The 11644-nt window shown below is 40.1% G+C and overlaps 1 protein-coding gene across 1 annotated transcript; it reads right to left on the bottom strand.

Moving 5' to 3' along the window:
* Positions 1–3422: 3422 nt before the first annotated feature.
* On the bottom strand, positions 3423–11443 carry LOC129199228 (RNA exonuclease 1 homolog). Its single transcript, XM_054809333.1, has 6 exons — positions 11242–11443; positions 10858–10968; positions 10460–10575; positions 9462–9600; positions 8069–8189; positions 3423–3539 (listed from the first exon to the last, which is right to left on the bottom strand). The coding sequence occupies exons 1-6, from the start codon at positions 11413–11415 to the stop codon at positions 3448–3450; spliced, it is 753 nt and encodes a 250-aa protein (XP_054665308.1). The 5' UTR covers positions 11416–11443; the 3' UTR covers positions 3423–3447.
* Between the last annotated feature and the right edge of the window lie 201 nt (positions 11444–11644).

Genomic DNA, 11644 nt, shown 5'->3' with positions numbered 1-11644 from the left:
CAATAACTCCAATACACAGCTTGAGATGTCTGCATTCAGTCTATACATCACAGAACTACAGCTATTAAAAACATCCACTAGTTCTGTCAGGGTCTCAGATAGACAAATTGCTTCTCTGCTTGCAATGTGCACTGGGTATCCCAGGTTCAATAGCTAAATTTTACTGTCTGGTATGCGGTGCTGGAAAGCCTGATTTATGGCAGTAGGTGGCATATAATGGTTTTCAGTTTAACCATTAGCAGGTTGTATGTTCTGCCTTCCACAGCACAATAATTCAGATCCCATGTCCCCTGCTTCCCAAGTGTCTTCTGCTGTCAAGAGCATAATGCTACCAGTGCCAACAGTTTTCCCTTATTCCAAATATCCCATGTCCTCACATTCTTTATACACCTCCACCTATTCACACCTGCTGACATCCATGCACAAGCTTAGAGTATCATCAGCTATTCCCTACGTTCTTTTTTGATATCACAGGATTAGTTTTCGCATATTCTCTCACATGCAGTTACCAAGCTCATACTCAGTACAAGTTTTTGGTTGGGAAAGAAAAGAAGCATTTCAGACAAGTGGAGCTGGACATGCTTTGAGGAGTATGTGATGCAGAATGGCAGGTAACTGCTTACAGTCAAGTGTTATCCATAGTGGAAAAAGAAACTACCAGACACTTAATCAGAGAAGCAGAGCCTTTAAGAACAAAAAAGCAGAAGCAAAGCCTCCACACATCTTCCCCAAAACTTCTCCCTCACCATTCTCAGCTTCCATTTAGTGCAACAGCTCTCTGATTATTCAACAGTCTGAGTGCAGACCAAAAAAACAAAAGTCATTATGTCCAAGCAAAACTCAAGAGCTACAGAAGAACACTGTGCTTGACAGGGAAACTAAGAAATGATCTGAAAACAGACATCACTGGCTTGTGTAATGTGAGGTTCACTAGATAGCGTCATGAGGGGAGGGGTAAAAAAACACCAAACGAGCACCTTTACCTTCATTGCCTGAAAAGTAAGGTGTGACTAACCTTGGAGATGTCTGAATTCAGCTAATCCACCCAGTGGCTGCACTTCTCCCAGTCCCCAGTAACCTGAAAGGAAGCACACATCTTGTCTTAAACGATGGGGACATTTAATTCTTACTTCTCTGTGGACAGACTGTGCCTGATACAACTCTGAAGTCAAACACAGCCCCTCTCCACTACTCCAAAATATAATGGTCAGGCATTTGCTGAAACTAAAATACAAAATGTTGATTATTACATACATCTCATCAAAATGCATAAATATCTGATGGAAGGAAGTAAGGCACATGCAAGTAGCCTCTTCTCAGCAGTATCCAGTGACAAGATGAGAAGCAATGGGCATAAATGGAAATTCAGGAAATTCCATTGAGGGTGGTCAAGCCATGGAGGAGGTTGCCCAGAGAGGCTGTAGTGTCTCCAGCCTTAGAGACATTCAAAACCTGACTGGGCATCGCAGAGAATTAGACTAGATGATGTCCCCAGATGCCTTCCAAGCCCAGCTATCCTGTGATTCTGTGAACTCTGCAAGATGGGGGAAGGGAAATGCAGAAAATAAGCAGAGGCCCAGCTAAAGAGCAGGAGCGATTAAATTACAGGGGCATAGTTCAGCTGTGGTCAAACACAAGTTTTCCCTCCTGCTGGTAATTCCCTCCCTGTGCTGGTACATGACATTCCCTGATCCCAACACACCATTTTGCCTTTCCCCAAGTCACACACTACCCAACCATTCCCACGTACTAGGCAACTGGTTGGACACAGGGGAACGCTGATTAAACAGCAGTTGGAACAAAGCAAGCCAAACTGTTCCAGGCTGTAAGTCAAAATCCTTGAATCAAGCAAACCTGGCATAATGTTTCCTTATAATACTTTAGAGCTCTTTCACATATTCACTTAACAGCACAATGTTTGACACAGTAGGATATATCCACAGTAGAGGCTGACAATTTCAGCAAGTCCGTCTGTAAACAGTGGAGGTCCAATCAGACCATACCAGCCTCTCATCTCCAAAACATGAACTTAACTTCCAGCGCCTGAAGATGCTGGGTCAGGTTTTGCAATAGCTAACTCTGTATCATAAATATATGTGGGAAACAGAAAAGTATGCTTACAGCAGGCAACAGCAGAGACATGACAGAGATATAACTCAGAGCTCAGTCACTGTTCCAATGATTAACGGCACCTATATTCACACCACCGTTCCATTTTCGTGAAATTTCAGTACTTCCAGCATCAGAAGACTGTCTTATTTTGCTATTTTTATGAAAAAGTTAATATCTAGAATTATTTTACTTACTGTACACAGTAGTTTATCCATTTGGCTTTAATAATAAAATAGTCAACTACATGAAGTCATATGATGTAGGTTTCTTAGGTTACAGAGCCTCAGAATTACCTGTTTGGTCACTGCTAAAAGCTTGTTGGATGACTAGCACAGGTTTCTCTGCTAAGCAGAACAGGTTCTACAGGATAGACATTCATCTCTCCTTAGATTTACTCAAAGCCAAATAATAAAAGCAATATTCACTAAAAGGACCTATTTTCAAAGCTGGGAGGATCCACGAGCAAATCTACCCACTTTGTAAAGAACATGCCAGCTTGGAGCTAGTGTTGTACAAAAAGTATGGTCCATTCTTACACTTTCATTTCCTTCTATTTACTTCACACAAAAAAATAAGTGAAAACAGATTTTAAAGTTCTCCTCTCTGAAGGTAGCAGATGCTGAATCCTATCATAAGCGTGAGACAGTGAATTATATCTTGGAGTATAGACCAATTTTAGCTGAAGCAGTGAACATATTTCAGCAAAGCTTATTGCTTTTATAGTTGAAAAAGCTTTGTACAGGCTCAACTTATTTAAGAGACCAGTTTGCGACCAGGTCACATTTCTACCATTATGCCTTTTTGTATTAACTAGTACATTAAACACAACTAAGTTTGTCTTCTCTACCTCTCCATCTGCTTTCAGAGAGAGAGAGAGAGAAGCAGAAAGGGAAAAAGAAAACAATAATCTTAGACTTTTAATCACACAGCAGAAACTTAAGTTTTATTTCTCAGAGGCTGAACAAGGTGAAATCAAAAATTATATCCAGAACTTGAAACAATCAGTATTTTCACTTCTTGCAAATGATGGGCTTCAGCTATACAGAGTAGTAAGGATGACTACAGAAATAATGCTTTTAACAGAACAGAAAAAATGCTGTTTAACACAAGAATTTACTCTGTGCATCTTACTTGTATGTATTTTGTGTATTTGTGTTTTCTCCTTCCTGTACATCTTAAGCTTCGGAAGTAGGTACAGTCAAGTTTTCCCATTAGATTTTGCCATTGTCCTCTTTTTTTACATCAGAAAAATAATTGGTACTGAAGCATTACAGAGCAGTGAGCCAAACTGAGGTGGATTTTCCCCCCCATCTTGCTCCTCCAAAGCCATAACAATCACCATTTTCTTCTTTTATTATCCTCCTTTATTTTCCAAAGGATTAGTTCCATACAAGCAATTGCATCTTCCCTGGAATTATGACCACCAACTAGAGGAGAACAAAAAAAAAGTAGCGTTAGATTATGTATTTCTTTGTAACAGAATGGTAGCTTTCTCCACAATTGTTCAGCTTAAGACAATACTTGGTATTCAGACAGTTTTTGGTACAACTTCTTGCTACCAGCATTCAAAGTAATAACCACATGCTTCTAGCAGCCCAGTATTGTCTGGCAATATTCATTTTCCCACTGCATCCTCCAGCTTCAACATCCAATGGAGCCTGGATTAGTAACCTAGAGTATCCAATCTATCTGTCTTTGGAAAACCAGCCTCTCCAAGCCATGTATTTTCAAATCAGAAGTTGAAAGAGTAACAGATGACAAGCTGATTTTGCAACTACATAGTAAATTTTTACCTTAATTAATTAAGCACAATCTACTTGTCCTGATCGATTGAAATGCTCCACAAAATCTGAACGGAATGAAGTTAAAGCATTTAAATTACACAAGGTTATAAATTTGTATTACGCATTTAGTCCAAGCTTTAAAAGTCAACAACTTGTAAGTTTACACTTGTTTTAAATAACTCCCATAACTACAAAAAGTATAGTAGAAAGGTTTTAACGCATTGTGGCTGGAAAATAGTGGTAGACATCCAAATGAGAAATGCATACAATCGTCTTGTTAGTTGGCACTTAATGTAGGCATCAGAATATCGTTCCTAACATTATGTCAATACAAGAAAGTGCTAGCTGCCAGGATAATGGTAGTTAACTACTGGAAGTTCTGAGCTCTCCCTCCTGAAAGCTAAAGTTGCATGTTGGGGCTCTCCTAGCAACTTTAGGGTAGATGGAGAATAGATCTACTACATTCAGCCATCATCTTCATAAACAGAAATTGGACACAGTGTCAAAATGACACAGTGACTAAGTTGAATACATGTTATCTCATTAAATCCTGTATGAGCTGATCTAGGGAAATCTAAATCCTATATGGTTTAATTTATGTTAAACAAGGATACCATTTTGAGTATAGAAGGTTTGTTAAAGGCACAGAAGATCTCAGATAAACAAGTTTGGGACAGGGACTGGTTATTCAGAAACCAAAAAAAGTTATGGAAGAAGAATCTGACAGCATATGGTTAAGCATTTTCATGTGAAGGCGGCAAAATCCCCTCCCCATTCCATGTTTCTGAGCTAGTGGCTCAAAAAGAAAAAGGTATTGCTTCTTTGCACTATAGTACTGCATTACTGCACAGATTCCACTACTGCTTTGGGCAGGAGAGAACACTGCAACATAGTAAGTTGATTTCAGAGAGAATAATGATTTCCTTAGATTTAATTGAGATGTCCATTCCTCAAAGAAGCAGAGGACTTAAGTGCTATCACAACAAAAGATGACTTTTACTATAACATACAAGTTCTAGCTTTCTCTTTAAAACTTAAATGCCAGTGATTTGAGATCATTTTTCATATGTAGCAGCCTAGAGTCAGAAGCAAAGATCTGCAGATGTTTACAGACACACAGTTGCAATTCAGGCATCTACTGACTTAAAGAAGTGAGTATCTCCTTGAATGTGGAAGTGGTTATACTTCCCTCTCAGTGAACACATAATTTACACAGTCACAGTAATCATCTGCAACAGCATTAGTGTTACATGAATGCTTTCATCAGCATATTTTACAACAACTATCCCTGCAATATCTATTTAGATTGGACATATAAAGAGCTGTGGAAACTAACACAGTCGAGTCATAGCTTTTATCTGTGGCAGAGCAGTTTATACCACTTAGTAACCTCTACTACTCACAGAATCAGAAGACAGCTGGTAATAACCTTGCAGGTTCTAGTTTTCTCCTCTCCTAAATGTACCATAAGAAATAGAACGGTTGCCAATAATCAAACAGAAACTATTTTGTGATTTGGATAAGAAAATAGTGGTGATCCTGTGAGCTTCCCCTCCATCCTTACTATCTTTCATCAGAAACAGTTCCAGTTGTCATTTGCTTTCCAACCCATGAAGCAGTGCTCTGCCTTGCCATTCCACCCTTCAGCTGCTGCTATCTTTACTTGCTCAAGAAAAGAGTACAACCTGTATGAGACATGTTTTTCCAGTAGTCTGAAAAGGCTCAATTATTGAAACCATAGTCTTCTAGCTCTTATATATTCTTCAATTTTTCAGTCACATCAATTATATGATGTACTGTAAGTCAAGCTACCTTAGCAGTTGCTGCTCTTGTACCTTGGACACCAAAAATCCTGGAGTTGAGACCCTTTAAAATGCACTCTTAGTGAAACTCCAGTTCGAGATCATCAAAAAAAAGGGCAAACAGTCAATTAAATTCAAAGCAAGTTAAATTGCCACAGATCTACTGTTTTCTGATAGCAAAGGGTGTTTCATTCTACTTATCCCTAGGTTTATTAAAAAAAGCAAATCCAGGCTGTAAGTTTGTTACCCTTCTCCTCTGCTAGTACAAAACTAACACAAACTAGCACAAAGATGCAGCATGAGCCAATGTAAACATAGGGAGTGGAAGTCACACATCAGGATTTTTTTCATCTTTTCTAGAAATGGCAGCTACCTAGCTCTACAGGTTAAGCTTGGATTTTAGCTCAGCGGTGATCAACAAAGACTGATTAAATCCAAACTTAAGCAGAAAAGTCTGCTAAAGGCAGAGTTTTGGCTATCTGACATAGCCATCTGTGTTGAGTTTGCGTGGCAGGGTTTTGGTAGCGGGGGGCTACAGGGGTGGCTTCTGTGAGAAGCTGCTAGAAGCTCCCTGTGTCTGACACAGCCAATGCCAGCCGGCTCCAAGACGGGCCCGCCGCTGGCCAAGGCCAAGCCCATCAGTGCCTCTGTGATAACACAGTTAAGAAGGGAAAAAAACAAGCTAGGGAGAGCTTTTGCAGCTGGAGAGAGGAGTGAGAAGATGTAAGAAACTCTGCAGACACCAAGGTCAGTGCAGAAGGAGGGGCAGGAGGTGCTCCAGGCACCGGAGCAGAGATCCCCCTGCAGCCCGTGGTGAAGGCCATGGTGAAGCAGGCTGTCCCCCTGCAGCCCACGGAGGAAGGATGAGGGGGTGTAGCGATTCCACCTGCAGCCCGTGGAGGACCCCACGCTGGAGCAGGTGGAGGCACCTGAAGGAGGCTGTGGCCCCGTGGGAAGCCCACGCTGGAGCAAGTTCCTGGCAGGACCTGTGGCCCCGTGCAGAGGGGAGCCCACGCCAGGGCAGGTTTGCTGACAGGACTTGTGACCTCGTGGGGGATCCCACGCTGGAGCAGTCTGCTCCTGAAGGTCTGCACCCTGTGGGAGGGACTCCATGCTGGAGCAGGGGAATGATAAGAGGAGTCCTCCCCCTGAGGATGAAGAAGCAGCAGAAACAACATGTGATGAACTGACCGTAACCCCCATTCCCCGTCCCCCTGTGCCGCTGAAGGGGGGCAGAGGTTGAAGCCGGGGGTGAAGTTGAGCCCGGGAAGATGGGAGGGGTGGGGGGAGGTGTTTTAAGAGTTGATTTTGTTTTCTCATTCCTCTACTCTGTTTTGCCTAGTAATAAATTAGATGAATTCCCTCTCTAAGTTCAGTCTGTTTTGCTCGTGACAACAATTAGTGAGTGATCTCTCCCTGTCCTTATCTCAACCCACAAGCGTTTCGTTATGCCTTTTCTCCCCTGTCTAGTGAAGGAGGGCAGTGACAGAGTGGTTCTGGTGGGCACCTGGCCTCCAGCCAGGGTCAACCCACCACACCATCTTAAAGTCTGTAGAAATAACTTTTGACATTTCCCTTGCCCCCACCACAGTGCTGTGCATCAGACTGTCAGACTTGGAGAATAGTAATACAAGCTTAGAGATGCAGTATCCAGCTACTCCACTGGGTATAAAAGGCCAACAAGTTTTGCTCAGTGCAACCATTTATGTATTCCCTGGGCAATGAAGGTACGCTGGCAGAATAGAATATTATTTGTTGTCCAGAAGGCTTCACTGATAAAAGCAAACATGAATCTGACAGTTTTAGAACAAATTAAATTGAGTATCTAAGATCAGACTAAAAACAATTATTTAGAATGGCATGGTCAATGCATAATATATCTGTCAAATGCAATGTTTCATAAGTATTATATGCACACTGTAGAACAGATTTATAGATTTGTCTTTGACAGCCAGCCAAGAAGTTTACTATAATTTTACTACTGAAAATCCCAGCTGAAGGGCTCCTGCACCAGCTCATATAAGCAAGTAAATCTTGAAATAGATGTTAGTCTTATCACACCACCTTCTACAAGGTAAAAAAACTGGAACGCTTTTGTACGGTGAATACTTTGACAAGCCAGCTGTACTGGGGGGAATGACTGAGCAGCTGTGTGGTGCTTAGTTGCCATCCAGAGTTAAACCACAACATTAACCATCTTACCCTTCATATATTACCTCTGCTTTTACTATACTACTGAAGTAAAGGTATCCAAGTCAAAGCTTTAAATGACAGCAAGTATATTACTACCTTTTCAGTTTTCTGGGTTATTCCTGTCTCCCATTTCATGGTGCAATATACCAATTGCTTAATAAGAACCTGTGCTTTTACCATCATCTTGACGAATTCTCCTGAGGTAGTCAGCCATCAGACTTCTAAGTGCTCTTTTGTGAGGAAAACCTAGCCGATGAGGAAACACTACTGATGTGTCCACTACTGTGTTATGAATTAGCTGGAAAAGAGCAGAGGCCACAGTAATAATTACACATCCAGTTACAGTCTTGTACCTCTTTTATTTATTAAAGAAATCCCATTTAGCATCTAAACCATTTAATTTCTTAATAATATGCCCAAGCTAATCCTTGAGCCCCAAACAGTACGTCATCTGTCCTATATTCCTCTATTCATTATAGAATGGCAAACTGTAGGGCAAGAACTGTAGAAAAATTGTGCTTTGCAGTGATTTCTGCACACTGCATTGATTAATTGTATATATACACAATGAACACGATTAATTCTGGTTTTAGATAGCCAGTACCATACTGCAAAAATCTCATCTGCTTTGGACTTCAGACATCACTAGCAGGGAAGCCTATCAAGGCTAAATTCTAATTCCTTCATTAGTAATACTCACAGAATGATTGCAGTTGGAAGGGACCCCTGGAAGTTATGTTGTCCAAACCTCCTGCTCAAGCAGGGCCACCTAGAGTCGATTGCCCAGAAATGTCCAGATGGCTTTTGAGCATCAATAAGGTAGAAGACTCCACAACCTCTCTGGACCACCTGTGTCAGTGCTTGGTCACCCTCACAGTGAAAAAAATGTTTCCTGATATTCAGGGGGAACCTCTTGCGTTTTAGCGTGTGCCCACTGCCTCTTGTCCTGGCACTGGGAAAGACTGAAAAGAGCCTGGCTCAGTCTTGTTCGTACCCTCCCTTCAGGTATTTATATACATTGATAACAGCCTTCCTGAGAAAATGATTATATTTCTTACAAAGTATTGCTGCATTTGATATTTAATAGCATAATCCACACATTTCTCATATCTAGGGTAATTATTCGTCAGGCAGCATAAATGTTTACAGAGATTCCAAGAGCAATACCTTAGTATTATTTGAATTATCACTGCCTTTTATGCATTTGTCAGCATGAGTTCAGTAAGATCAGAAAATATACAATTTTAGGTTCCTGTGAACCCAGAAATAAAGACAATATTATTCAGTGGTGATGTATGGTTGCATAGCTAGAAGCCCAAAACAGCAAAGTAGGAAGCCCAAATGTCAGAATCCTTACTATACTCTGTGTGTATATACATCTCTTCCTTATCTGAATGTAATATTATCTTTTATACAGCTACCATTTGACAATCAAGTACATTTCATTCTTTCTTCCCGTTACTTGTTGATCTACCAAAATGCAACATTCTTTTCCTTTTTGAAGTTTCTTAGAACACCAGTAAAGACAAGTAGGCACCTCTTAAAATTGGCTTTCAACAGGTTATTTTACCTTGAGAGCAAATAAGTCATTTTCTAAGCCGTGTCCAATTAAAATTGTATCTGCACTGAATAAGTTCAGCAGTATTGCTTGTACATCCCGAAGAGATGTTTTGGTATTCTGCAGATCATCCTCTGTTGCTCCAGAGAGTCTAAAGACAGATTTATAAGAGCTTCATTAACAGAGACACGAAGAAATATCTAGAAGAACTCCATTTACAGTGATCATTACCCCAGCATATCAAGTTAACACTAGCCAGCTTTGAAGTCACACAATATTGAAGTCAACATAAGGCAATTTCTCTTTTCTTTCCTTTTCACCTATGTAGTATAAGATAAACTAAGCTAGGTGATAGTAATTTAGCTTTACCATTACAAGCTACTGAGCCTGTTTTTTAAACATGGACCAAAGACAGGGCTCTGAGCAAACAAATATTGCTGTTGAAGTAGGAACACATTGTGTTGGTTCTCCTCCATCTTTTCACAGTGAGACTCAAAACCTGTATTTTTTCTTAGAGCAGCTGCAGGATTTCAAAGAACTAAGAGGAATTGAAAACATGTCTTCCAGGTCTCAAAGACAAAACCCAATAGGAAGATCAAATACAAGTGATCTGTACTAAATATAGCCAAATCTTGCCAAGCTATGCAGTCTGATGGCCTCAATGCATGGCATATGACTATACTGCTTTTCTGTGAGGCAATATTTATAGATGAAATTTGCATTTGCTTCTATCTCCTTAGGGAATTTAGCAAGTTATGGGAGGTTTAACTTATTTTTTATTTTTAAAGGAAGGGGAGAAAAAGTCTTCAAATTGAAAAAAAAAATTGAACTAGGCAAAGAGAAAAATCCTCCTTAATTGAGCCTGTAAGAACAAAAGCCTCATTCCTGACTGAAGGTCTCTGATTTATGTCACTAGAAATAGACATTTAAGAGAGGTATGTTGCTTCTTACATAGTTATCTACCATTTTATTAAGTCTAATCCTGAAGTACTATAGACCAATTAGCATACCTTATATCGTAGTCTATAACTTTACCATCCGGTTTAACAAACGTATCATAGACAACCTGTAGCTTAGCATCGACCACTGTCACTCTAGTTAGTTCCAAGCCACGGGTTGTGTAACACTGAAGAAAAAAAGTAAATTTAACGAGCATTTACATAGCAATGATGTTTCCTTACATTATACAAGTTGTACAGAAAGCAGAACTGGATACCAACTCAACAGATCCAAAAGATTTTGCTCACTGCATATTTATCGTTAAAGGTCTAGTCATGCAGAGTAACTAGTCAGAGTTCTGCAGACCTCTCAGAGATATGAGTGCCAAACTACTACACCTAGGAAATTGCTGCATAAACAGCAATACAGTTTTCTATTAACTAAACCAAACATTTTAGGTTGCTCATACCGTCTCACAGTCCAGAGCATATACACCATAGTTTCCATCAAAAGGCGGTGATTTAATTAATGTCTTCATGAAGCCTTCCAACTTCTCCCTTCTCCCATCATGAACATGAAGCTGCAAAGTTTCCATTAGTATTTAAGTGCAAGTTTGCTAGATATATCTGACCCAAATTGCCAGACAATTTGTTTCTCTAACAGATTCAGGAGCTTATATATAATACTTCTTGTCAATATTTGCCACATAATTTACTAAATATTAGCAAGTAAACCCAAAAGGCTTATATCAAACCATTCACAGAAAGCCATGACCCAGTTTTAAGTCAAAAGGACAAAGAAAGCAAAACTTAGACACTGCATTGTATAAACCTTCTGAAAACATTACTTCTACCTTTGCATTCTGACATCCAGCAGACCCAACTATTCTCTCACAACAGCTATAACGTTTTTCCACACCACCGGGAACTGCCAAAAAGAAAATTGAAAATTGAGTAGTTTTTGCAGCAAGTAGCAATGGCAAAAACATATCAGTACCCTCACTCCTTCTCTCAAATTTCTTTTCCATTTTCTTCTGAGACTGCACTATGGCAAGAAGCAAGTCCTGCCTACAGGTCCAACGTATGCCAAGATGATAAACTGTACATCGCTCCCTCCTGAGAACAAGGTTTTCGTCAAGAAAAAGAAAAACCAATGAATGGGAGAGAGCAAGTTGTAACATGCTCTAGAATGTTCTCCCTGAGGAAAATATTCAGTGTAGCTTCTGAGTATTTAAGGTGTGTCTCAGAAAAGACTAC

This window comes from Grus americana, chromosome Z (assembly GCF_028858705.1).
Source record: "Grus americana isolate bGruAme1 chromosome Z, bGruAme1.mat, whole genome shotgun sequence".
NCBI lineage: Eukaryota > Metazoa > Chordata > Aves > Gruiformes > Gruidae > Grus > Grus americana.
This window is presented reverse-complemented; position numbering and strand designations above follow the sequence as displayed.